The following is a 27260-nucleotide window of genomic DNA, read 5'->3' on the forward strand; positions in this document are numbered from 1 at the left end:
ACTCTCTACATCCTCAAAGATATCCTGAGCTTAAAAGCTTTCAAAGTTTCAGGTCTGTCCGGAGAGAAAGAAGCCAATTTCAAGCCAGAAATACTTCCTTTGGTGAAGAATGTAACGCTTAGAAACTCCGCCTTGTCATAATCATGATCCTTTCAGCAAAACCAGTCACTGCATTCACCACCTTACCTAAGTCAATAGATCATGCCTTGTCCGCATAAACCAGATGATGCACAGAAACAAACATATGATTGAGACATTTTAATGTAGGCATGTATTGAAACTACCTATTCACAAGGCTTCAGCCTTATGCATTCACAGCCTCGCCTTGAAGAATCTTGGCAATTTTTATTGGCTCGCTTGTGCTTAGTTGCTGACAAGCCAGAAGGAAATCTCGCGAAATGGGGAATGGCTCAAAGACGCCAGGGCGAGGAAACATAGCTATCCAAACATACCACCCCGCAAAGTCCTGACTCAAACCACCACTCCCTCCATTCGCTGCGTATCGTACCACCATGAGTATATCTTCAATCACCTAAGGCGCCTTCGGAATCCATGAAGAAAAACACAGAAACCCGGTAACAGGCTGCGAAAACCTCCGAAACCATCCAACAATCAACGAGCCGACCCTGCAGGATCCCGAACCCTCCGCATTGATCCATCGACGACAATTCTTTGGCGGAGCAAGTCTCAGATCTTTGTCTAGGACAATACAAGTGCTGCTAGAAGCTCCTCAAGACCTCTAGATATTCCTTCTGCCTCTGCCTCAGCCTCCTCTTTGACTCCTCTGAGGGCCGTAGCACATTTAAAATACTGCCGCCACGATCTTTTCTCCTCCACAGGACGCTCTACGAATCCCCAGCGCAGCCAGAAGATACGCGGCGGAGGACACAGCAGACGAAGTCAGTGCCTAGGGTTACACACAGCAGAGTTGCGATACCCTCGAGTGTTTGGAAGCGCAGGGAGCCTGAAGCGGCAAGGAAGGCTGCAGTCAGCCTCGACCCTCTTCGATAACCTCAAATCCATCCGCCAGCCTGGCCCACGCCCATAACCCAACCTTCACCAAGGTCCCAGTCTACATCTACCCCGTTGGCCACGTCGCCAGGTCGCATGTCCCTTCACATGCCTCCCACGAATCCCAGAAAGAGAGCTGCACCGGGGTCCTCGCCAGCCGTCCAAAACACCCAAATGTCACAGTCTTACAATGTACCTGGCCAGGTCTCGAATGCCGACTTCCTTAACTGGAACCAGCAGCCTGACAACAACACACGCTTCGCTGATGAGACCGGCTTCAATATGAATAATTTCTCCGGCGCTCAAACGTCACAACCCCAATTCGATCAGTCAATTCCTGCCGCGGCTTCAACACAACTTGCGCGCCGGCCCATGAACAACCGACAACTCGTCCCAACTGCACAACGGATGGCATATGACAACCAAACTGATCCTTGGGGCCAGTTTGGAGATGATTCGATACTTGATCCTCAGAACGGAAATGGTGTGATGGAGGAGAATGACACTATCGAGCTCTTGGAGGAGCGGGCCGCGGTTGCAAAGAGAGATGCGCAATCGAAGCGCAAACAGATTCCCCCATTTGTTCAGAAGCTAAGCAGGTAGGCGTTCCCGTTCATTTCCCCCAAGTCAGTCTGCATGCTGATCTTGTTCTAGCTTCCTCGACGAGTCGAAAAATACCGAGCTCATTCGGTGGTCTGACCGAGGCGACTCGTTTGTTGTCTTGGACGAGGACGAGTTTGCAAAGACGCTGATCCCCGAGCTTTTCAAGCACAACAATTATGCATCCTTCGTCCGGCAGCTGAATATGTATGGTTTTCACAAGAGAGTCGGGCTGTCGGATAATTCGATGAAAGCGAGTGAGAGAAAGAATAAGAGCCCCAGCGAGTACTACAACCCATACTTTAAACGTGGCCACCCAAATCTACTTTGGCTTATCAACAAGCCCAAAGGTGGAAATTCGAAAACCAAGAAGAACAGAGTCAAGAACGAAGAAGGGCAAGATGGAGACAGCGATGATGATGGAAGGGAGATGGAAGAGGTCTACGGCAACAACGTTCAGCAATCGAGAGCTCTCTCAGCTGGCCCCGAGTCGGGTCCCCTTCAACGACGGGATGTGGCAGCTCTCCAGAATCAGCTAGCCGAGATCCAAAAACAACAAGGCAACATTACAACGGCCATCGCACGCCTACGGAAGGATCACAACCAGCTCTACCAACAGTCAATAGCCTTCCAGTCGCTTCACGATAGGCACGAAAACTCTATCAACGCTATTCTCACGTTTCTTGCTACTGTATACAACAGAAGTCTTGATGGGCAAGGTCCTCAAAATATTGCCCAAATGTTCGCAAGTGGACTCAATCACAATGACCCGCAGCATCAGGGCAGTGTAGTGGATATTGGAGATGTCTCGAATCAACAGCAACAGAATCCTGGTAATATGAGCCCACTCAGAAGACCGCAGAGACTTCTTATGGCACCGCCTGGTGCTGGCGGCCGACTTACCACAGCTTCTCCATCTTCAACCCCGACTCCTCGGCCGCATGCCTACCAAAGTACCCCGAATTCCGCGAATATTGAAGAACTCTTCGATACTCCAGCTGAAACGCCCCAACCTGAGTTCAAGCCTGATATGAGCCGCCAACAAGCACAAATTCCTCAATCAAACATGATGATGAACATCATTCAAGACACCAACGCCCAGAACCAACCGAACAACAACAGTGCCATGCAATTTCCAGAGATGCTCTCCCACTACGAAAACTCCAATGGAAATTCACCCCTCACCAACGAACAGCGAAATAGCATGCTTAACCTAATGGCGAACACCTCCTCAGCAGGCGGCAACAACGCTCTGACCAGCCCTACGCCACCTCCACCGCCGAGCCTCGAAGAACTGGGCTACACGCAGAAAGAGATCGACGAGCTGATGCGCCTCCAAGCCGAGCAAGAACACCGCATCAATGACGTCAAATCCACCCTCGCACCCCTCAGTCCATCCGGTTCCATCCCCGGCATCGACGGCGACACCTACTTCAACGGCATGGACTCTTCTAACCCTGACGCCGCGAACCTCGATCTCGACCAATTCCTCGACACCGGAGCATTCTACACAGGCAGCAGCCCGATGGCCAACAACGGAGATTACAGCTTTGACAGTTTCGGCGACTCGGGTGCCTTGGGAGAGAGCCATTTCGATGTCGGCATGGATGGCACGAACGATGATAGTGGACGGGTAGAGAGTCTCAATGGAAGTGCGGTCGCTACGCCGGAAGTTAGTACACCGGAGGACACTAAGGATATGAATGGCATGCGCAGTCCTAGCAAAAAGCGGCGGAAGAACTGATTGGAGGGTTATCGAGAGGTGCCGTTATCATTACAATGCGTCTGGAACGAGTGTGTAAGTGCATAGTTGGGTCGGATTGGATGATTGAAAGAGAGGAAGGAAGAAAGAAGAGAGAGAAAGAACGGTTGGGTTGGTGGATGGCTTACAGGACGGAGGAAAGATTTGATTGGTTTCACATGGCGTTACGGAACGGTGGTCTGTTTCTCGTTGTGGAGCGTTTTATGAGATATGATAATATGATATCATGAGCTGAGCGAGAGCCGAGCTTGACCTGACTGAAGGCTGGAAAAGGGTTGGGAAGGAGGCTAGAATATGTGAAAGTGGTATGGTAGAAGTAGCATGTATAGATGGATGGTTCGTTGCAGCACCTCGATGTCTTCTCCTTTTTGCCGCGTCCTATCTTCCTGTTTCTCTTTTCAGTCCCTTCTGTTCAACGTCGCCCGTTCTCAAATTCTTGAACTCTTTTCAACCCAAGTGGGATACATGTGATTGCTATTTCCTTGTCAGTATACTTCGCTGTGGCCCGTTCTCGAGACAAGAATCGCAAATCAGTCAGGCCTTCGCCAAGCGAGTAGCGTCAGCATCGACAATCCAGAAGAATGTTCAACAATCTGGCGCAGGTCATGCGCAGGTCATGGCAGCCAGCTTGGCAGAACTGAGAAGAACACAATGGTCCACTTCCATCGATATACACCCCAAGTGCTCAGGTATCTTCACTCAGTGAGTCCTGCCAAGCGTACCTCGTCTCTCTCATTCCCTGCTGCCTAAGAAATTGTATCAACTTCCTCAAGCCAAGCCAACCCTATATCCCCCAACCCACTATCTCCACTACGCCATCACAAACGTGCTTACGGCCGAGAAACAAACCACAAGTCTATCACTCCCCACAATAGATGCGGCTCTCCCCCCAAACTCGCCTAAACGGGATTCTCGGACACCCGAGTAGTGCGAGGGGCAATGCATCCACAAGCCCCCAGCCGTCTTGGCCTGTTTAGCGAGCGAGTCTTGGGCTGATTAAGCAGATGGGAAGTCAACAAGAGAAATTTGTGTGGTGCGATGGTAATGGTTTTGGAATGGAAGGGTAGACTTTCGTCCGTAAAGGAGTTCTTGGAATTCTTTACAATGAGACATGCGCGTCAAAGTCGTTTTCTTGGGAGATTTGCTGGTCTGGGACTTGGACCGGGACTTGGACTGGGTGGTGTTTTGCCTCCGATGTATTTGGTTGACTTTCTTATAAGTATTCTGTGGCGCTCAACTACAACATCATATCTCCTTCACCAAAAAGCACAGGAAACAGTCTACGAAACCCGACCTTTACGGAGTTCATACTGCAGGAGATTATTATCCTGTTACTGTTGACACTTTTCTACAACCCGTCAGTGATTGGCGAACACCTCAGGGCCTACGATTGCCATCATGGCCAACACAACAAAGAGCATAGATCTGAACCTCGATCGGACAGAAAGCAATAAAGACCTACAGTTCACCGAGAGTGCTCAACGCCTGACTCTCGATCCCAAATCCCCAAAATTCGACGCCCGCGCCTGGGTAGACGAACTCATCCGGCTCGACGAAAACGATCCTCGCATCCCTCCTCTCAGAACCCTAGGAATCGCATTTAAGAGTCTAAGTGTCTCTGGTCAGAGCACTGATGCCGAGTATCAGAAGATAGTTGCAGGAGTTTTCCTATCTGCGGCATCTAAAGCCAAGAGTTTGTTTCGTCACAATGGTTCGGCGTCCCAGAAACAAATCCTGAGAGACTTCGAAGGCGTCATTGATAAGGGAGAGATGCTCCTCGTTCTCGGTCCTCCAGGATCAGGATGTTCGACTTTCTTGAAAACTCTCGCCGGGGAGACAGCGGGTCTACGGGTATCATCTGATGCTGAAATCAACTTCCGCGGCATCGATTTGAAGACAGTTCGGAAAGTTCTTCGTGGCGATGTTCTGTATAATTCTGAGCTGGACGTTCATCTACCGCAACTTACTGTGGGTGATACTTTGAGCTTTGCAGCGAGTGCGAGAACATCGAGGATTGTTCCAGAGGGATATACACGCAATCAGATCGATACGCTATTCCGCGATGTCATCATGCCCTTGTTCGGCCTTACACATACCGTCAATACTCGTGTGGGCGACAACATCATTCGGGGAGTTAGTGGCGGCGAGCGAAAGCGTGTCAGTATTGCAGAAGCTGCATTGACGGGATCTAAGTTCCAATGCTGGGACAATGCAACTCGAGGTCTAGACAGCCAGAATGCCATCACATTTGGCCAGAATCTACAGTTACAAGCAGACGTCCTGGGTGTTGTAGCTGCTGTGTCAATTTATCAAGCACCGCAGTCCGCTTACGATATCTTCGATCGAGTAACGGTGATCTATGAGGGACGACAAATCTACTTTGGACCAGCCACTGAAGCGAGGGCATACTTCGAAGAACTTGGCTTCGAGTGTCCACCCCGACAGACCACAGCTGATTTCCTTACCTCTATGACAAGTCCAAGCGAGTGTAAACCTCGTTCTGGATGCGAAAATACCGTCCCTCAAAGCCCTGACGAATTTGCCGCCCGGTGGAAGACAAGCAATCAGCGCCAAACACTACTCCGCGAAATCGAAGGTTATGCCGATGCCCACCCCGCTGCCGAAAGACTCGAAGAATAGAAGCAAAGCCGTCGAGCACAACAAGCACAACTTCTCCGCCCAAACTCCGCCTACATGATCTCCTACCCCTCCCAAGTATCCCTCACACTATGGCGAGCCTGGCGCAGATTACGAGCCGATCCATCCTTCACAATCATCTGGTTGATATACCACGTCGTCATCTCTCTCATCCTAGGCAGCATGTTCTACAACCTCGCCAACGACAGCTCAAGCTTCAACTACCGCGCTGCACTCATGTTCTTCTCGCTACTGTTCATCGCTTTCTCTAGTCAAATCGAAGTCCTAACGATCTATGCAGAACGTCCGGTTGTGGAGAAACATAATCGGTATGCGTTTTACCATCAGTCTGCACAAGCTATAGCGACTTATGTGATTGATTTGCCGTATAAGGTTGTAAATATGGTGGTGTTTACACTTACAGTGTACATGATGTCCAACTTGAACCGGTCCGTCGGAAATTACTTCTTCTTCCTGTTCATAACGATTCTCACGGTCTTGTCACAGTCAGCAATCTTCCGCACACTAGCATGTTTGACCCGAACTCCCGAGCAAGCAATGGCTCCCACTGCTTTGCTGGTCCTCGGCATGGCAATCTACCCTGGGTTTACGCTCCCCACTGATTACATGCCTGGCTGGTCACGATGGATGAATTATATCAACCCCATCAGTTATGCTTTTGAGGTGATGATGGCCAATGAATTCAGTGGAAGAGAATTCAATTGCGCCTCCATGAATCCATCCGGTGAAGGCTACTCTGACGTTTCACCCGCATCACAGATATGTTCTGTATTCGGTTCACAACTTGGCTCATCTGTTGTCATGGGCCATGATTACATCGAGGCAGCTTACAATTATCGCAATGCGAACAAGTGGAGGAATGTCGGTATCTTGTTCGGATACTGCATCTTCTTCATGATCGCCTATCTCGTCGCAGCCGAATACGCAAAGCCACCTCGGAACAAGGGAGAGATATTGGTGTTTAACCGTGGCAATGCAGTACCAAAGAAAGAAGACCGCCAAGATCTATCAGACGTTGAAAGCCATAGCAGTTCCACAGAAGTTGTCTCTGGCATAACTGGAGGCTCATCAATTTTCCATTGGGAAGATCTTTGCTACGACATCAAGATCAAGGGCGAAGAGCGCCGGCTCCTGGACCATGTTGATGGTTGGGTCAAGCCTGGTAAGATTACTGCACTGATGGGAGTTTCTGGCGCAGGCAAGACTACATTGCTCGATGTCCTAGCGACTCGTGTCACGATAGGTGTTGTCAGTGGAGAGACCATGATCAACGGCAGCCCGATAGATACCTCTTTTCAACACCGCGTTGGCTATGTGCAGCAACAAGATCTACATTTACACACCATGACTGTCCGGGAAGCATTGAGATTCAGCGCACTTCTTCGTCAGTCGGCTGAGGTACCGAAAGTTGAGAAACTGGATGACGTGGAACAAGTCATTGACATGTTGGAAATGCGGCCGTATGCAGAAGCAGTAATCGGTGTTCCTGGTCAGGGTCTGAACATTGAGCGGAGAAAACGATTGACAATTGGCGTTGAGTTGGCTGCTCGTCCTCAGTTGCTGATCTTCCTTGACGAACCTACTTCTGGCCTGGATTCCCAAACATCCTGGGCTATTTACCAGTTGATCAAGAAGTTGACCAAGAGTAGACAAGCTATCCTCTGTACCATTCATCAACCATCAGCTGTCTTGTTCAAGGAGTTTGATCGTCTACTTCTCATTGCTCCTGGTGGACGAACAGCCTACTTTGGTGACTTGGGCGAGGATGCATCAACACTTATCAATTACTTTGAGCGAAACGGTGCTCCCAAGATCCCAGCTGCTGCCAACCCTGCCGAGTGGATGCTCCAACTTCTCACACCCACGAAAGACAGTTCCAAGAACGTCGACTGGCACCAGATATGGCGTTCCTCCGAAGAGTACCAATCAGTCAAGAAAGAACTCCAACGCATCCGGGCTCTCGCAGTAGACGACCTTGCAAATCCAACCATCACATCGTCTGATATCGATGTATCCCAGCACGACGAATACGTCACCTCATTCCGCACCCAGTTTAAGGAAGTTCTTATCCGCACATTCAAGCACTACTGGCGCATGCCCGTCTACATCTACTCCAAAACAATCATGTGCATTCTCTACGGCCTCTACATCGGCTTCAGCTACCACTCCAGCACCACCATCCAAGGAACCATGTCCCAAATGTGGGCCATATTCATGCTCCTCCTCCTCGTACTCAGCCTCCACGAACAAATGATGCCGCTCTTCATCCCACAACGGGATCTCTACGAAGTACGGGAGCGACCATCTAAGATCTACAGGTGGCAAACTTATGTATTCGCAAACATCATTGTTGAATTGGCTTGGAATTCTCTCATGGCCGTGTTCCTCTTCTTCTGCCTCTCCTATCCCGTGCAATATGTCGACGCCATGACGAAAGATGTTACAATTCGCAGTTTCCTGGTCTTTCTGTTTATGTGGCAGTTCATGCTACTCACCAGCACACTCTGCCACTTCGCAATCACCTGGATAGGACTTGCTGAAATAGCAAGCAGTCTCACGAATTTTCTATGGATGATGTGTATCTTGTTCTGCGGGTAAGTCTCTATCGCAGTATACTCCTGACTTTCGAAAGCTGAACTAATTAACCACCTCCATTCAACAGCATCATGATCCCCCGCCGCGACCTCCCAACCTTCTGGACATTCATGAACCGTGTCTCACCCACCACCTACCTAGTCAGCGGCCTCCTCTCCACCGCCATCGGACAATCAAATATAACTTGCGCCACTAAGGAACTCCTCCACCTGACCCCACCATCCAACATAACCTGTCGCGAGTTCCTCTCACCATTTGCTGAAGCGGCAGGCGGGAGACTTCTCACGCCTGAGGCGAGGGATCTGTGTTCATACTGTCCAATTGCTACGACGGACGTGTTTATAAAGAATTTTGATATCGAGTATGCGAATAGATGGAGGGATTTTGGATTGGGGTGGGTTTATGTGGGTGTTAATGCTGGGGTTGCTGTTGGGCTTTATTGGGTGTTTAGGGTTCCGAGGAAGGCGGGACGAGGAGGGCATAAAGGAGTCTGAGGGAGAATGAATGATGCATTTTGTAAATAATTATTGGATAGACCTGGGATTTGGAGTTTTATATATATTGGTATTTGGGGTTTGCATCAGCAGAAATAGAGTCGAAAGTGTAACATAGAAGTTGATTGAACATATCACTTAACCCTCTTCCAATCGTCTGCCCGCAAGTCTTTGAGTCTCCCTGGTACCATGAAGAGGATACGATTGCCTCTAACGTAACGGTGACACGTTTTCTCCAAAATGATAAACCCCCTACGTGTGGAAATATTATGACTACCGTCAACTGACGGTTCGCTTATTGTCCATTGATTATTTAGTACTTAAAGTACACCCATAGCAATTCCTATAAAATAATCTGTTTTGGAGGTAACACCATAACTTGATCAATCCATGTGAGTTTCTTCAGCAATCCCCATCTCCCAACCACCCCTAAGCATCTCTTCAGCTTCTCCAGATCTCGCTTAAATCTACCCCACTTCCAAGCAGGATAAACATCTCCCCGCCCGCATATTGCTTATCCGCACCTTGCCGTACCAATATAGCAACACGCATGCATCAAGGGCAATGTTACAATGAAGGATTCTATTTCTCCGCATTCCCTTCTTCGGAATGCCATGTCGTGCAGGTCGTGCATATATGCATACATAGAGTTTACGCTTGTGTGCGAGGAGTGAGTGCTGATTTGTTGGAAGGTTGTGAACTAGGGGGTGCCAAGTCGGGGGAATAGATTTCGGTCTATCGTCAATCTTTCATATTGTGAGGGAAAAGCCATGCAGGTTGAAGAGATGTAACCATTGCATCACTATTACAGTTTAACATAAGTGTGTATACTGCAACAAAGTTATAATTAGCCAACAACTCTTCCACACGTTTTAGTTCAGTGGTATCAAAGTGTCCTACAATTTAGTCACTCCCTGTAGGTAAGCTCTCAAGCAAAGAAGCTTCAAAGATTTGTACTACTGTAACAATGAATGTATGGGAACCGAGAAAGCTTGCTCATGTGTGTAACCCGAGTGCAAACAACCTGCCTCTTTTGTTTAAAGCGGGGTAAACGTGGATACAAAGGTATCTAGCCTTGCAAGTTTGGTTGGTCTAGATCGGCTATTTATATGCTAAAAGCATGATTGAATGCTGGAGAACCCATCCAGGCTCAAGATGAAGGAGCGTTTCTGGCGATAAGATATGCTACCATTGTATCTCGTGTGTAGTTCAGCACCCTCCACGGAGTTGCCCCGAGCAGGGAATGGAATCCTCCCATTGTTGATCCTCGCTTAGAGCTACTGTATGCTACCAAAACGTTAACTCCAGATATTGAAAGATATTTCTTACTCTTGGCCCGTAGGATTCTGTGACACTGCATCATTCATACATCATCAGACGGTTCAATTTTAAGCCCGAAATGGTACACTCGTCCATCAAGCCAAGAATACCAATATGTACATAACCCTCAAGTTATCCACACATCCACATTCATCTTTCACCAAAACCTTTCAATTTGAACATCCCAAACTCCAAAACCCAAACCCCAATCCAAAATGAAATTCCCACTCACCCTCCTCCTCACTCTCCTCCTCTCCCTCACCACCGGCATCCACGGCGCCGTCAACGGCCGCTGCTCCAACGGCGGCAGCGCCGACGGAATCTGTATTACACGCTCCAAATGCGCCAGCTACGGTGGGACAAGCAATCCCGGCTCTCCAGGAGCGTATACCTGCCCAGGTACTCCCGATGACGTTGAGTGCTGCAGTGTCTTTACCCGATGCCCGGGTAAAGGTACGGATACGCTGTGCACGTGGAATAATCGCTGCTCGGGAAATCCGTGGTATGGGGTTATTCTTTCGGGTAAGTTTAAGAGAGTGTCATGGTGATGGTGAGATGAAGTGGTGCTGATGCTGATGTTTGGCAGATCCGATTTGCCCTGGAGGAAATAGTTATGTGTGCTGTGATATCAATGGCTAGTTATCTCGAGAGTATAGTGGAGAAATGAGGCTCTGAGCAGAGACCGTTATACAGTGGGAACCAATTTTGGAGAAGAGCAGCTTGTTGGATGGCATATACGGACATTCGTTTGACTGGACCACTGAATTAGTTTACAGAACTTGAGATTTTTAGGAAAAGGCTATTTTAGGATATACACATTCTGAGCTGCAATGAAGTACAATTTCTCGATGGACTTAGAACTTTTCTACGTTTTAGCCTTTGAATTCCTGGCTTGCAAATCTGAAGTCAAACATTGCTGTGACTTACCGCAACTATCAGTCAGCTATCTAAGCAAATACTATAAGCAAGAATCGCCTTCTCAGTCACGTGTCTTGACAGGCCTGAGTAACCCTCTGAGAACTAAGAACAAAATGTAAACTAGCGCTGAATATAGTACGTGAATACTTGAACTGCCTAAAGGTTTGATATTTTAACTGTTTCGCAACAATTGATAGGTACTATATGATATCATGAAGCTTATAAGTATGCTAAGCTATTCCAAACACTCGAACTAACTCTGACGGTCTCCCATAAAAAGATGACGGACGGGAAGCGAGAAGAGCCCACAAGGTCCACAATGTTCTTGCGGTGTGCAATAAAAACTAACTGTAGATTTGCGGTGCCTCAAAGCCTAGTCAAGAAAATGGGTTAACAGTGACAACGTGTGTCCCCTCTATGGTTCCAACTTGCACTTCGTTGTAGCGAAAAGTGAATGAAAACTTAAGTCATGCCAGATTTCTATAATACGTCCTGTGATAGAAATGGCAAGAGCTACAAGGATGGCTGTAGTCGGAACACTTGCAAGCGTCAAATTATGAGAAAGAAGAGGAAGAGTCGAAACTTCGGCACTTGCTAGAAATGCAGCAGTCCCAAGAACAAGCAACAGTGGAAGCAGAAGTTGCTAAGAATAGGTATCATGGATAACTTGTACACATGATGTAGCATATTATATATGCGCAGTCTTCGTCAGATAGGTAAGATCATCTACGATCTTCCATAGCCTGCAACGCCGACTGGGCATTAGCTTCTCTTCAACGATGCAATGCTATTTCCAAGCCAATGAAGTGATATTACCACACTCAGTACTGAAAACTGTTACTTTTCAATAGAGAAAATCAGAAAGTAAGTCTACCCCACAATTGTAGTCAATATGACAAGAATCAAGCCCTCTGACCGCTGGAAAGCCAAGTTAGGAAGTGCTAGTAACGATCATTATATCCACTAATCAACACCACCTTGAACTACAATGCATCTCGCCAAGCACGGTCTAACACTCAAGATCTTCCCGCATAGCAGATCACGGCTGACGAGACGGGCAGGATCGACTTCCGGCGACTGGGCAAGACATTCTCACAGCAGACAAGAGAATACCTCATGCCGGATGTCTATGTGCATAGATTAGGAAACAAATTCAACTATCTACCAAGCTCATTTGAACAAGTTTGCTCAAGTAGTGATAAAATCTCTATTTCATGACATCTCCTCTTTAAGAAGCGAAAAGAGACACCAAAATAATGAAGCTGAAGCCCGCTCCAAGACCTCCCCCAAACACACCGTCATCCACACCAGAAAGCTCTAGGGTCCTCAAAGCACAGTACAAAGCATGAAATGAACACGACGATCTGTTTCCAAGTCCATGGACCGGCTTTCCAGAGAACTGTGAATATCACACTGTTGGTGTTTCACTCTTGCCCAATCGGGGTCCTTCTAGTGGGGGTTCTAAGGCCGCATCGTTGACCTCTCAGCGGACTTTTGGCTGTGGAGGACCACCAATGTACTCTCAAGTAAGAGCGCTCTGCGAACGACAAATTGCAAGATTGCATGTATAATGTGCAGTATAGAGGCGCAGATATTGATGATAAGACTTGTTTTGTAAGGCCAATATCAGATTGCCCGCGCCTGGGAGATGCTTTGCAGTATCGTAGAGCCAAACCACCAATCTACATTCAATTGAAAGCGCTTTCTCTGCAAACTATTGATGACGTCGAAGTACGACCTGCATAACAGATTTTGAATATTTTTGAAATGCCCAGCCAGCGACTATCGTCACCGCATCAACTCGATTTGCAAACCCGAAACAAAAGGATGATCCCAAGTGCACAAAACTAAACAGCCACGAAATTTAGTACAAATGATCATCCCCATCGAGGAAGGACATTCCCAGTTGAAGAAAACAATTGCAAAGTGCACATTGTAAAGTGCACAGAAAAGGCGAGTACTTCAGGATAAAACCAAGCGCAAGTACCAGTGTCAGTGCCAGTGTCAGTGTCAGAAGATCCGATGACAGTCAGCCAGCCTGTCGCAACCTTCGCAATGGAAAGCAAGATCAGCCCACCCCTTTGAGGCTGAGTCCCCTCCCCGACCATTCCCCCACCAGCCTGACGCAGCCCAGCTAACTAGGATAACGTGGCCCTCGATTATGGCCTACCTTACTTCGTACCTAATCGTACCTGCAGTAGATACAGTACTCAGCCAATTCTAAAGCATTAAAAAAACCCCTAAAATTCAGACAAGCCCTTGACAGGAGACAGGTCAAAATCAGACCAGGACCAGACGAACGAAGGAATAAAAAGTGGATGCCCCGCCCGTCATCTGAAGCCTGCAACGACGTAACTTTCAGCCCTCGAACCAATAACCCTTTCCCATCTGTCGATAACAATGGGGGCTCAGTGCACGGATTTTGGGACTTCAGCATTTTTCGGGGCTCAGGGTTTCAAAACGTCGGTGGTGGACACGGCCAACCGTTTGAGCAACCGAACTTTTGGGCTTGGCTGAGGCTGGAACCGTCTCAGCTTGTCCTGACAGGGACCCGGACAGGGTAGCAATAAGCTTAATTGGGCCACGACCCAGTGTATGCTGCCTTGACCGACTTTACATCATCGGTTCGTCTGAATGAAGAGAGTCTGCGAACGGCTGAACTAAGGAACTGAAGTTAAGAAGTGAGGGCAATGGAGTACTGGGGAAGCGAAAACTAAGAAGAAAAATGGTAAACAATATCGACATCGAGTTGAACCCTTTCAACGACATCCTTTCTTCAGAGAATTGCAATTCTTCCTGATCTCCTCTTCAATCTCCCTCCTCGTTTTATATTCCGAATGTCCAGCCTCATCACCCGGTAGTCATCCTAGCCGTGGGGGGAGAACATCGGTCGACGGGACGCATCACTTGGCAATTTGGTCTTGGGAGGCTTGGACATCTTGGCAGGAACGCCATCCAAGCCTCCGTGTTTGCAAGAACTGACCCATCCATGACCCATCCATGAACGGTCAGATGAAAAAAAATGCGGTTTCTTCGGGTCTTCTCCAGTGCTATTGTTTCTCCCTCTTCCGTCATTTCTCTCTCTCCTTCTCCCTCTTATCCATTCTCATCCATTTCTCTAATTCTCCGCCGCCAATACTTTCTGTGAATACCATTCAAGCGGATTATTCACTGGTTGCTGGCCGCCTTACATTCTTTACTTGCTGTGCAATTGTTACTTACTTATTACTTACTTACTTACTTGATTGCTTTATTACTTTCGAACATACTTTTGACCGAGTCATCCACCCAGCCATCGATCAAATCAAGCGAAACCGATACGACAGTATATCACACCAGATCAAACACCATACGACGCTCTTTTCATCAGTATAATCACCAATCGTCATGTCAACGTCATTCTTCTCCAAGGCAGTACTACTGCTATGTTCGGTCCATCTTGCTGCCGCGAATATCATGAGTCCAAAGAAGGGAGAATCAGTGGAGATGAACAAGGAATACGAAGTCAAATGGGACACACAAGGACTCGTAGCACCGATGAAGATGCATCTCGTACCCGGTGGAGCCACAGACCTGAGCACAATCATCAGCGAGCTGAATCGTAAGTTCGACATCAGCAGGTAGGGGACGGAAAGTATTACCGGCTAACCGAAAACAGCAAATCTCCAAAACTCTGGATCGTGGAAATGGATGCCCCAACCTTACAAATCTCAGCACGAGACGGTCGTAATAGTCATTGTTGACCATGGAGGAAAGTCAGTATATGGAGAACCCTTCAAGATGGCGCCTCCTTCGTATACAGTGGCTCCTCCGCCTCCAGCGCACGAGATGCCTCCTCCGCCTCCAGCACACGAGATGCCACCTCCACCACCACCTGCACACACAATGGCACCACCTCCACCGGCTCACAACACAATAGTAGTTACAGAAATCCATTCCACATCAACAGCAGCAGGAGTAGTGGTCGAGCCTCCTCCACCAGCTCACAACACCATCGTGATCACAGAGATCCATTCTTCATCTACGATGGCAGCTCACAACACCATTGTCATTACCGAGATCCACGAAACTTCCACAGCAGCGGCTGTAGTTGAAACTCTGGCACCAGTCATTAACACGATTATCATTACCGAGATCCACTCATCCACAGTAGCTCCTGTTCTCGAAACTATCGAGGCCCCAGTCGTGATCGAGACAGCGGTTGTGCACACTTCAATCATGATCAACACGCCCCCTCCGATTGCCCAGACTCAGACCCTGGCAGTGACACACACCTCAGTTGTCCAGCACATCTCCCAAGTGGTCGTCACCTCAGCCGTCGCTCCAATCGTCCACACCATCCAGGCACCTCCTCTCATCCAAACCCACCAAGTCGCCCCAATAATCAGCACCGAGCTCATCGCACCGATCATCAAGACCGTCTCCCAGGCTCCCCAATTCGTCACCGAGATCCAAGCCCCCATCGTCAAGACCATCCTCGTGACCGAAACCCCCGCCCCAATCGTGAAGAGCATCTTCGTGGCTCCCCTGCTCGTCACAGAGACGCAAGCACCCGTCATAATGACCGTCACACAAGCCCCCATCGTCACAACGATAATCCAAGCTCCTCAGTTCCTGACCTCGATCCCCCCACCCCACCTGATAACCAACCAAGTGACCGAGCTCCTCACCACAGCGGTAATCTCTCAAGCCCTGCAAATCATCGAGTCGCACCAAAACGCCGTCTCAGTAACCGAGCTCTTCACCGAGCATGTCAAAGCAACCATCACCTCCCACACGGTCATCACCTCCACCCCGGCACCAGTCCACAACACCGTAATCATAACCGAGATCCACTCCTCGTCCGCCATGGTCGAAGCACCACCCGTCCACACCATCATCTCGACGGAAATCCACTCCGGTTCAATGGTCGAGCCACCACCCGCCGTAAACACAATGATCTCAACCGAGATCCACTCCTCGGCAACAATGGTAGAGCCACCAATAATCCTCCCCACCAGCGCTCCATTCCTGAACACCACCACCACAGCCGTGGAGGTCGTAGCCAGCTCGCTCACCACCCTCGCTACAACCACAACCCCCGTGTTGGCGCTCCCACAGTCGGGATTCACATCCTCCTTCACATTGGGTTCCGCATCCGGGACAGGCGTCGGCGCTCTACCTGCGCAGTTCAGTGGTTCAGCGTACAAGAACTCTGTCTTATCGGGTGGAGTCTGGGCTGCTGTCGGTGGAATGGCCGTGTTGATAATGTAATTTCTTTGAGTCAGTCGGTTTTATCGGGAACAGGCATTGTTGGAGTAAATCAGGATTTGATTGGATTGAATCGAATTGGATTGAATGAATATGCAAGAGGTTGCGAGAAAGATAGATTAGATATGATATCGTGGACGAGTCGTTCTCTTAGACATCTTTGCCAATAGATTTGGTTCTGAAAAGATGAGATGTTGGTTTCTTTCAAGTTGTACATATAATGTTACTCGGAGATGTCTGGGTTTCCAAATGAACGGCCTTAACTGAACTGATCAGCTAGAATATAGGTGATGAATACTTTCTGTGGCATCGGAATAACTGCTTCAAACGCACGTCAGCGAAGATTTCCAACCGATATCTGTTGAAGCAATCCATACCTTTTCCCCCATGACCAACTCGGCTCTTACCCGAACCTCAAACATAGCTCTCCTTCCCCCCATACAAAACATTCGATCGTCTCGCCTTCGCCTCCTTGACAGCCACACCTCTGTAGCCATACCTCTCCCTCCTTCCTGCAGTCTCATAAACCTCCCTAATCATAGCATACCCTCTCGGATTTCTCCTCCACATATTTGCGAAGCCTTCTTTAAAGTTATCCAGTTCGCCCGCCCAGGCCAAACACAAAGCAATGACAAGAATGGTTAAAGGGAGTGCCGTTGCCCAGTAAACCCATTGTCCGAAAGGCATGTCACGAACGTCGGATGTATTCATACCCATAATACCAGCGACTGTTCCTAGGGGCAAGAAGATGATGGTGACGATCGTAAAAGCGTAGATCGCTGCTTCTTGCCGGTCTTTGTTGGAGTCAATTTTCTGTATATTCTATATCTCAAATCAGCCTTCGTTCACAACACCTGGCGAGATTCAACATACCCAATCTGCAAGTTCCGAAGCTATTTCACGCATCTCCATGAAACTTCTGATTCGATTCTCCACCAGGGCAAGGTTGTCTTGGATGATAAGGCTCTGCACGCCTGCTGAGTCGGCAGGTAGTGTAAGCCCTACCGTCCGTTGGAAAGCCCGTCGCGAAAATCCCGCATCACCGTGCTCGGCGTCTTCGCGAGCACCTATTCGGGAGGCTCTAAACCCACGCTGGGCTTGTCTCAAGACGAAGTTTTGAGCATCCAATGTCTCGACAATGACTTCGATCTCTTGCTTCAAGCAGACGATCCGGTCTTGATGACTTCGGACTAGAGGATTGGCTTCGATGTCCGATTGCTGAACATCTATTAATCAAGTGGATCGAATGTTTGATTGTATTCACTCACCAATGTCTTCAGATACTCCAGATACATATCCGATATATCCAAAGTCGAACCATTCTCGTCTCGAGAAAGTTGAAAAGCGATCAACGACGCAAATTCGAAAGGCGGAAATACGGCATAGTTTGAAATGTCCACCTTCGATATGCTCGAGACCACTATTTTGATGCCTTGGTCAATAAGCTCATGGCATGTTGTCATCTGAACGTCAAAAAGTCGCATATCTTCAAATGCAGCCGTAAGCGCCAGGACCAGATGGAGCCACGCCCTCGTGAACTCCTCTGGTATTTGGATATCCGATCGATCCGCGAGTGGAACATGTGACAGATAATCCTTGAACGGAACTGTACTGCTGTTTATCTGGTTAAGCCAATCCAACAATTCAGTCGCTTCCTTGTCGACCTTTGCTTGACGATTAGACGTTGTTCTTGGCCTTGAAGGTTTTGATTCCGGCATAGACTAGGCAGGGATTAGCAACGCCAGCATGAAATATTCAAAGCAAGACTGACTTTGATTAGCCTGGCAAAAGTTCCCCAGAACTTGGGGATTGTCGGAGCTTCATACTCCGAGGGAAGGAAAAATCTGTACAACAGCTCTGCAGCATTGAGAATACCGACCGAGCTTTCATAGCGTGCAATCATATGCTCCTCGGTTGATGTAGCATCTGGCTTCAGCTCGGAAAGGCGTCTATAAATATCTGACCTGTTGTTGCTTTCAGGGCTTCTGTTATATATCAGGCGGTGGTTTAGACTGGTCTCCTTGGTAAGATAGTTGTCGATCTCGGTCATATCATCCTGCAGTCCTTGCTCCTCGAAGCCAGCCAAGATAAAATTGACGTTGCCAGCTGAAGTGTCTCGGCTGGAGTTCTGGCCTCCGCTGCGAGAGTTAAGCCATGTAAAAACATGAAACTCCTCGTTGGATGGATTCGAAGGTGCGCTCTGAGAGTTGTTCGGCCTCCTATGATCGGTTGGATGGAGTGAAGGGGTATTTCCTGCAAGGCCGCGAGAAGGGATATCTGAAGCATCCTCGGCGTCGTGTGTTGGTGCCGCTTGGAACAAAAGCGACCCCTTTGCAGCTTCCGATTTTTTGGATGGCCTGTGAGTGTCAGAGGCGGCTCGAATATTGAACGGAATACAAATACCGAAAGTCAACCACCAAGCGTACTGTGGTCTTCTCTGCCAGCTTTGTTATCCTTGGCCAGTCCGAAGCCGTGATTGGCTTCTCATTCAACTTCACTTCGACTTGTAGGGGCCAGTAATCCCAGAAGTGGGAAATAAAAGCCTATACGTTGTGAGCATACGTTTGAGCCATACGCAGTGGTGTCCGCTTACAAACCAGGATTGGCATTCTTCCAGTGGAATAGTCCAGAGCAGGGAGCTTTTTGTCGAGACATGTATGTGTGGTGAACTCAGTGACGGCTGGACTTCGGCCTTGGGAAGTGTTGATATGAAATCGCCATGTAAAGAGTTCATGGGCAGTCTGGAACAAGACACAACCAGGGCTGGAATCGTTAGCGCAGTGGCATCGGCGCAGGTCTTCCAACTTACAGTCATCTAGTATGATAAACCACACCTGAGCAATGTGAAAGCAATTTTCAGCTGGAATGTTCTGTAAGTAACATACAGCTTGCTTCATGTCCCTTTCCTTCTGAACCAAAGCGAATCTTGCTTGCAGCAGGGTCCTCATGGGATGGGAGGATGTTTTTAGTCCAGATGGTGCGGAATACTTCTCCAAGCAAAAATACGGAACGCATAACCAAGAAATTGCCTTTGCCTTTGATGATACCGACCGCTTCTCTTCAGAGACATTATCTTGAAGGAAAGAAGGTACCATGAATCTTGACTTTGCTTTCGTCGATGTCTGTAAAGGCTTATCATAACCCCTCCTCGCACGACCGAGAATTTTGGCGATGGCAGCCGTTTCGAATTCCGTCAGTCCAGGGATATTGAGCACATTGTGCTGCTCGGTGGTTAGTGAAATACAAGTATTCGTAACACGACTTACCTCAAAATTGTCAAAGTCCATGGTCTTATCTTCAAAATGCCTGATGTTTCTGTTAGCACCATATACTTCTCAAAGATTCCACGAGACTTACACCCATCTGAAAACAGCAGCCACACCTTTGCTTGAGGTGGAAGGAGTATCAGGCGCGATAGCGAGTTGCACGGCATGAGAACCTCCGATGACACCGTCGCCAGTGTATCGAGATCGAAGAACCTCATAAGTTCTGCCCGACTCCGACTTCAACTTCGGCGGTGGTTGGATGTTCTGCTCGCTTTTCTCGGACACGTCAGAGATATCAGATATCGAGCTCATAATACTCTCTGTCCCATGTAAATTCTTGCTGTGGCGAGAAAGGGAGAACGGGTATGCTTCAGAGACAAAGCCAAGATCGGGTTCATCCCATCTCCTCGTGCCGTAATTTTCAGCCTCGTAGTCATCTGTGATTCGATTATTGATAATCACTGGTGCAACTGAAGGTGCCTTGGACCGATTATGTGCCCGACTTCGACTTCGTGAATGACCTGAAGACCTAACAAGGCTGAGATACTCGTTATCCACGCGATCGTGACGAGTATATTCGTCCTCGTAATCACGGTATATGCGATTGTTGATGATGACAGGTTGTGCTGATGGTGGTGGAGGGGACCCACTAGATCTGGATCTGGATCTGGACCCCGACCTAGACCTTAATCGTATTTTCTGAGTATCCCTTTGGTATCTGTCGTCATCATCAGAGTCATAGTAGATGCGATTATTGATGATAACGGGGGCCACTGTTGGCGGTGGAGGCGGCGGAGGCGTCGATGTTCGATACCGACTACGGTTGTATATTGTTGGAGTGGCATAACTGTTGTTCGAGGGTCTGGATGGGTCATGTTCAGGAACTGTGTACCGAGTCCGCTCACGCTCTCTTTCCACTCTGGTGTCAACGTCTTCGTCATCGCGGTTGAGAGTCGAGAGGCGACGAGGAGGTGGTAGCCGGGTACGAGGCGCCTCAACATACCTCTCACGAGGATATACACGAGGAGTGACATAAGAACTCCCTACTCTTGCTGTTCGGGGTGCGAAATCTCCAACATAATCCGCCCCAGAAAGCTCACCACGTGGTGGCCCTGGCCTGTAATATTCAAATTCCCCTTCCATCGCAAGCGAATCACGACGCCGTGATATTCTGATAGGCACGTCTTCGTCCGAATCGTACCGACTCGCAACTCGAGGTCGCTCTGGACGAGTACGGCGGGGCGATTCAAATCGAGGTCGCTGAACACGCTCAACCCCAGGCCGCCCATCTCGGATCCGAACATCGACTTCATCATTGTCATAGTAGTCCGGGTATCCTCTCGACGGTGCCGCACGAGTGACTGGTATGCTTCTAGATCCATAGTCGGGACTAAAAGGATTCGTTGCTCCTCCTCGGTGACGACGAATATCAACTTCTTCTTCATCATCATCGGAGTATTCAGAACGGCCAGCTCCGTCAGGATTTCTCGAGCGCTCAAAATAACTGGGCATGTAAACAGTATCCTCTTCATTGAAGTAGCTGTTCCTTTTGACTGGATCGGGTGCTGCTCTCGAGGCCCTGCGGTCACGGGCATTCTCAACTATAGGAGATGGAGATCGTTCTCTCGCACCTGTTGCTGGATTATCACGACCTCGTCGTCGTGTTTCTTCTCCACGAAACTCTCGAATTGGAGAGGGTGATGAGGTCTGCCTCTCACGTTCCCCAAAGAAAGGGCTCCCCCCTCGATCAGTGTGATCATCTCGTCCCTTCCTCTCTGGAGGAGACCGATCACGTGAAGTCCGGCGAAATGGACGTCTTCGAGTTGTTGAGCCATCATCTGGTCCTGTTACCGGACTTGCGAAACGTACTGGAAGCGTTGGATCTCGACGCGGGACCGCTCGAGGGGACGGAACTTGCTGGGTTGGGAGCTGTTCGGGAGGAGGTTGTTCTGAGACGGACGACGCGTTGGCGTCGGGTCGGGCCTCTTCCTCGGCTTCTTCGGCCACGTAAGGTTCCATGGCAAGCGAATGTAAACACGGAACCTAATTCCTATCACAAGAACAACTGAAGGCTTGGGTCCCTAAAGAGGAATTGAAAGCTTTTAAGATCTGGAGTACTAATTTCGAAGTGCAGCTCAGCTCCGAACACTAGCAAGGATCGCCAACCCCTGCCATCTTCCTCCATAGGTCACATGATTGCAGTCAAATCTGCTACGAACCGTTAAGCTTACCTCAGCTCGCAAATGTCATTGTCTGAGAGGTTTGATCGTACACCATGATGCAGGTAGTCAGCTTATGGGATTTAAGTTTCTTATTGTTCCAGGCCGTTGTGGCGCGGCAACTCTGATTTTGAGAAGTCCAGCGGCGCAGCGATACATACGCGATGTCCGAGGATTCGGATCCGACTAAGTCAGACGCTGAAAACACCCGGAATTAAGGTCAACAGAGCACTGAAGAGGTATGGCAGTCTCGCCAACGACCATCATGAGCGAGCATAAAAGGGACGCTCATCCTGTGTCAAATGTTGACAAACTAATCAGATATCACTTCAAAAACTCTCATCATTCAACCGTCCAGACCATCAATACATTCATAGTTCATTTTCAGAACACCTCAATCAGAAAGTACAATTGGTTGATCTTCAATACTTTGTCATAAGCCCTTGACCAAAACACTCTACATCGCTCATTATGAGCTCGCCAAAACCCCAAAACATCGCCATTATCGGCGGCGGCCTGGCAGTAAGTCGATTTTTTACCTCTCCCATTCCAAACCCCAGATCCAATGCTAGACCCATCTCGTCCTATTCCCAACTCAAATTCTCACCCCAATTCCTAACTCACCAACTAACCCACCACGCAGGGCCTAACTCTCTCCCTCGCCCTCCACGCCCACTCCATCCCCTCCACAATCTACGAACTCCGCAACCCCACAACCCACGCCGAAGGCGCCCTCATGCTCGGCCCCAACGCCCTCTCTGTCCTCTCCACCCTCGGCATCTATACCCGCATCCAATCCCACGGCTTCCTCTTCACCAAGCTCGTCTACAAAGACTCAAACTACAACTCCACAGACGAGTACTACCTCGGCGACGCCTCCCTCTTCGGCTTCAACGCCCTCCGCGTGTACCGCGAAGTTCTCCTCCGCGAACTCAGAAACGCCGTCCAGGAGCGCGGCATCACCGTCCACTACAACCGGAAATTCACCAAGGTCGTAAGCGAGGATAAGAATGGTGTAGTGTTTGAGTTCGCAGACGGGACAACAGAACAAGCGAGTTTACTTATCGGCGCAGACGGCATCCACTCCAAAGTCCGGCAATACACTCATCCAGACATCAAGCCCATCTACAGCGGCCTCCTCGCCATCACCTCAGCCGTCGAGACCTTCAAACTCCGCTTTCCCGAGCCCGACTACCCACCCGTGAGTTCCATCCACGGCAAGCACGGGGCCTTCGCATTCGCTACGCAGAATCCTCAAGGGACGGAAATGCTAGTTGGCACGCAGAGGAAGTTTCCCGAGCAGGATAAGGCGGGGTGGGATGCGCTGCGGGGTAATAGCGAGGAGTTGCAGAGGATGTTTAGGGAGAATAAGAGTGAGTGGCCGGACCTGGTACAGTCGGCTATGGAGAATATGATGCTGGATCGCCTGTCGATTTGGCCGTACTATGTTATTCCGCAACTTGACACTTGGTCGTCGCCGAAGAAGAGGGTTGTTATCCTCGGGGATGCTGCTCATGCTATTCCTCCTACTGCTGGACAGGGTGCGAGTCAGGCGTTTGAAGATGTGTTTTCCTTAGCATTGCTATTGTCGAAGGTTGGTGGGGACGTCAAGTGGGATGCTGCGTTGGATTTCTGGCAGAAGTATCGCGTGGAGAGGGTTGAAAAGGTATTGGCTTTGACGATGAAGTTGAATCAAAAGAGACTGCCAGCTGAGGAGAAAGAGAAACTTGGCGATGAGGAAGTGGTATTTAAAGATCTTGCTGGTGGGCCAGAGCAACAGAGGTGGTTATTCGAGCCGAAGATTGAGAAGCATATGCTGCAATGGGTGCAGGAGCAGGGACAAAAGTAGGAAGCTGTGAGATGCTTTTGGATGGGCGGACTACCTTGATAGACTTTGGTTTTAGCTTAGACATATTATGTCTGTCAGCCTTGGTTCTCTAAGCCTCTTCAACCAGTCATTAATAAGTTGTGTCCCAAGCGATTTTCAGAACATTTCACGCCACAACTGCTACCTGCATCGATCTCACTATAACATCCGCGAGACTTCGACCACTCCTCTCCTGCCAATGTTCTTAGTCTGCCTTCCAAAAGAATCCGCCTCGTCCTCAAGATCCTGAACATCACAATCCGGAATAAAGCCCGCAACACGCAGTCTCTCCAATGCATCTTTCACCCAAACACGGCATCTGAAATTCTCGTTCCATTGAGGCACGAAACCTCCCTGCCGCAAAACAGGCGTGCCCAGTATAATGTTGTGTACGGTTGTGCTCTGGTTTTCGTCGATACCAGTCGCGATTTGGAGGGCTCCGAGGATGGTTTGCGAGCCAATGACATTCTCGGTCATGTGTTCGTCTAGAACCCATTCGCCTGACTTGTCGGTTGCATTGTAGACGTTGCCCCAGGGTGGAGATACCATGAGGAATAAACCCCAATGCATGCCATCGTTCGGGAGGAGTGAAAGAATGATGTAAAGACCTCCTACTTCGTACGCTTCATTGCCAGACATCTTGCTATAACGTAAGAAATTTGATCTGGAACGTGGTCAGAAACGTAAAAAGTACCATGCCTGCTGCAGGACATACATTTGACAGAAATAGAAGCACCATACGAGTCGAACTTGAGATAAGCTTTATCGACAATAGGAAATGGATGAAATGGACGCTGAAGTCTATTTATGACTGCGCTGTTCTGGCTGTATATGAGAGAGGGAAATTTGCTATGCTGTCGACACGTTTCTCGATGAAGTGGCGGAATGGTGTCAATATATGCATTCATGGCCGGCTACCTGTCAGCTCCCATGGAGAGGGATACAATGGGTTCACAGCCATGTGCTGCTGTGGCGGGTCTCAACAGGCCGAGTGTTGGTGAGCTTCGCTGGCACTACGAAGCTGAAAGCATGAAATATCAGTAGGCAACAAGGCTCCATCAGCAGTCTGTGTTGGAGTTGCAAGGCATCGGATTGGCCCTCATGCAATGATGGCGCTTCGAATATGGCGTGAATGGCTAATGTCCTGGTGCGCAGCCGCGACTTTCGCGACCTTCGCGACCTTCTGCGCCGACACACGAAACAGCCATCGACTCCACGTGGCTCCAGCGTAGTATTCGCGGGAAAGTACGCCGCTGGGACGCCGGAGATAAATGCTTTTTCTGTAACTATTGGTGGCTTTGGATTTGGCCAACCTCTACATGGTCGAATTGACAGCCCACAGCTTCTCTTCAGCCTCGAACTCCTCAAGGTACTCGTCACCGAACACCGCGGCCAATAGGTTTGTCCAGGCAGGGTCTGGCCCAAATTCGATGAACTTGCCCTTCGTGAACTCCCAATATTCAGGATAAAATCCTGCACAGCCAAAATCTACCAGCCCAGATAATCTCCCTGCATCTACGAGCACGTTGGTCAGATCCAGATCTGCATGTGTAAAAACTATACGGTGCTTTCTTGAATGTACAGGGCTACGAAGGCGCTCTTGCGTGATCAGGCAATTGTTGAACTCTTCTTCGGATTGAAATGGGCCTGCAGATCGTCCTGGGATTCGATAATCAAATACTGCGCCTCCATCGGCGTCGCAAATCAGCGATTTGTTGGTGTTTGGGATATTTTGAAACTCCTGCAGGTAAGCGCGGAGGTCAATTGCGAGTTGTTTCCGCTCCGGATATGACATGACCGGGATCTTCTGTGAAAGTGGAACGCCCGGAACTCGTGTCATGACTAAGTATGTGTAATTGTCGCGCGTTATCGAGTCGATCAGCTTCGGGGCTTTCACTTTCGTATATTTTTCTACCAAGAGTAACGCTGAGGCCTCTCCTTTAGGGACGAGATTGCCGCGGCCGTGCTTGATGTATATTCCAAATGGAACTCGCTGCACCCATGCTAGTTGTGGTCCGTACAGTCTGAGCCCAATATTGAGAAGAATTTTGTATACAGATATCCTTGCGATTTCGGGAACACAGCACCACAGTGTCTGAAGGATAGGTTTGAGCGGAGCCAGGGGCATAAGAAGACATCTTCGGGCTGCTTGCAATGAGTGCCTCACATGTGGTTTGGCTGACATTTCTTGATGAACCTGTATTGATCGTAGAGACACGCTGAATCGGGCGTGAATACCACAGAGGAAACTGCTTGGAAGTGGTAGAGCATCAGCATCAAAAGTAGACAGCTTGAAATATGTACTTTGACGTAGCACCCCTCCTTGGGCTCTTGGGAATCGAGGGAATGGCTCAGGTGGGATCATCTGCGCTGAGTACTGAGATAGTGAGAAAAAATACTGCTTGTGGTGGCGGGTGCATACCTGGCACGTAGGCTTCAAGTCCTCCTCCGGACGTCTCTTAACATTCCATCCAGGTTGGAAAAATAATTGACCATTCTTGAAAGCTGTAGCAACATCTTGTCGTAGAGTCCACGTATTCCGTAGCTCGAAATGCTCACCATGGAGCTCAGCAGTCAACTGCTCTATTCCAGCTGCAGTCAAAAAGACGGAAAGCAACTCCCCGATCGATCCCTATCAGATATCAGACAGAACGAAATGCCCTAATATCTATCACACGTACAGATTCCTCATCGCGAATACAATTCAAAACAGCATCAGGTACAATCTGAACGGCAACAATTCGACTCCAACCAAACATATCCCACCAGACACTCGAAGTGCCAGTCGCACAACATCGACGATTATCTCTCGCAATCAACTTTGGCGAAATAAACTGCTCTGATCCAGTATATGAACCAACTTTTTCCCTTCGTCAGCCATTCCACCTTTTAACATCAGAGACTTCACTCACAACGCCTCACCAGTTCCCTCCATCCCTCAAAAAGCTTTCTCAGCTCTGCTTCCACATTCTCAACCCCCTCACCATTCGAATACGCTCGAGCAAGAACATACAAAGCCGTGCTTTTTGCATCGACAGATTCCCGAATGAAGCTGACCAGCATTCGATGCTCTGGGGGAGACACGGGAAGGGTGTAGATCAAATCGATAGCTCGCCGAACGTCCGGATCTCTCGCCACGTCCGCGAATCTATCATCCATGACTTGAGTATCTGGAGAGATCAAAAGATGCCACGTTTTGGCAAGGAATTATAGCCACGATGCGTAAGCGCTGTGGTTGAGGGTGGTGAGCTGCAGCCGCTGATCAACCAGTACAGGTCCTAGCGTGGTTGGCCCCCAAGG

At 49.0% G+C, this 27260-nt stretch overlaps 9 protein-coding genes across 9 annotated transcripts; 6 read left to right on the forward strand and 3 right to left on the reverse strand.

Moving 5' to 3' along the window:
- Positions 1-428: 428 nt before the first annotated feature.
- On the forward strand, positions 429-4316 carry HSF1 (stress-responsive transcription factor hsf1). The gene is made up of 2 exons (XM_058504312.1): positions 429-1610; positions 1666-4316. Exons 1-2 carry the CDS (start codon positions 1108-1110, stop codon positions 3353-3355), a joined length of 2193 nt encoding a protein of 730 aa, XP_058361026.1. The 5' UTR covers positions 429-1107; the 3' UTR covers positions 3356-4316.
- Positions 4317-4342: 26 nt separating this feature from the next.
- ONS95_010695 (uncharacterized protein) lies at positions 4343-6236 on the forward strand. The gene has a single exon (XM_058504313.1). It carries the CDS (start codon positions 4772-4774, stop codon positions 6011-6013), a length of 1242 nt encoding a protein of 413 aa, XP_058361027.1. The 5' UTR covers positions 4343-4771; the 3' UTR covers positions 6014-6236.
- A 191-nt stretch (positions 6237-6427) lies between these two features.
- Positions 6428-9120, forward strand: ONS95_010696 (uncharacterized protein; the record flags this gene model as incomplete). Its single annotated transcript, XM_058504314.1, has 2 exons — positions 6428-8625; positions 8694-9120. Exons 1-2 carry the CDS (start codon positions 6440-6442, stop codon positions 9118-9120), a joined length of 2613 nt encoding a protein of 870 aa, XP_058361028.1. The 5' UTR covers positions 6428-6439.
- A 1535-nt stretch (positions 9121-10655) lies between these two features.
- Positions 10656-11293, forward strand: ONS95_010697 (uncharacterized protein; the record flags this gene model as incomplete). Its single annotated transcript, XM_058504315.1, has 2 exons — positions 10656-10962; positions 11027-11293. 2 exons carry the CDS (start codon positions 10656-10658, stop codon positions 11077-11079), a joined length of 360 nt encoding a protein of 119 aa, XP_058361029.1. The 3' UTR covers positions 11080-11293.
- A 3452-nt stretch (positions 11294-14745) lies between these two features.
- Positions 14746-16611, forward strand: ONS95_010698 (uncharacterized protein; the record flags this gene model as incomplete). The annotated part of the gene is made up of 2 exons (XM_058504316.1): positions 14746-14959; positions 15017-16611. 2 exons carry the CDS (start codon positions 14746-14748, stop codon positions 16609-16611), a joined length of 1809 nt encoding a protein of 602 aa, XP_058361030.1.
- A 411-nt stretch (positions 16612-17022) lies between these two features.
- Positions 17023-21893, reverse strand: ONS95_010699 (uncharacterized protein; the record flags this gene model as incomplete). Its single annotated transcript, XM_058504317.1, has 9 exons — positions 17023-17430; positions 17482-17826; positions 17877-18329; positions 18380-18965; positions 19012-19151; positions 19202-19371; positions 19418-19829; positions 19875-19914; positions 19966-21893. The coding sequence occupies 9 exons, from the start codon at positions 21891-21893 to the stop codon at positions 17023-17025; spliced, it is 4482 nt and encodes a 1493-aa protein (XP_058361031.1).
- A 671-nt stretch (positions 21894-22564) lies between these two features.
- Positions 22565-23942, forward strand: ONS95_010700 (uncharacterized protein; the record flags this gene model as incomplete). Its single annotated transcript, XM_058504318.1, has 2 exons — positions 22565-22615; positions 22737-23942. The coding sequence occupies 2 exons, from the start codon at positions 22565-22567 to the stop codon at positions 23940-23942; spliced, it is 1257 nt and encodes a 418-aa protein (XP_058361032.1).
- Positions 23943-24119: 177 nt separating this feature from the next.
- Positions 24120-24599, reverse strand: ONS95_010701 (uncharacterized protein; the record flags this gene model as incomplete). The annotated part of the gene is made up of 1 exon (XM_058504319.1): positions 24120-24599. The coding sequence occupies one exon, from the start codon at positions 24597-24599 to the stop codon at positions 24120-24122; it is 480 nt and encodes a 159-aa protein (XP_058361033.1).
- A 676-nt stretch (positions 24600-25275) lies between these two features.
- ONS95_010702 (uncharacterized protein) lies at positions 25276-27119 on the reverse strand (the record flags this gene model as incomplete). The annotated part of the gene is made up of 4 exons (XM_058504320.1): positions 25276-26337; positions 26383-26592; positions 26642-26820; positions 26873-27119. The coding sequence occupies 4 exons, from the start codon at positions 27117-27119 to the stop codon at positions 25276-25278; spliced, it is 1698 nt and encodes a 565-aa protein (XP_058361034.1).
- Between the last annotated feature and the right edge of the window lie 141 nt (positions 27120-27260).

Source organism: Cadophora gregata (genome assembly GCF_030347475.1).
Source record: "Cadophora gregata isolate MNR1 chromosome Unknown scaffold_4, whole genome shotgun sequence".
In the NCBI taxonomy this organism is placed as follows: domain Eukaryota; kingdom Fungi; phylum Ascomycota; class Leotiomycetes; order Helotiales; family Ploettnerulaceae; genus Cadophora; species Cadophora gregata.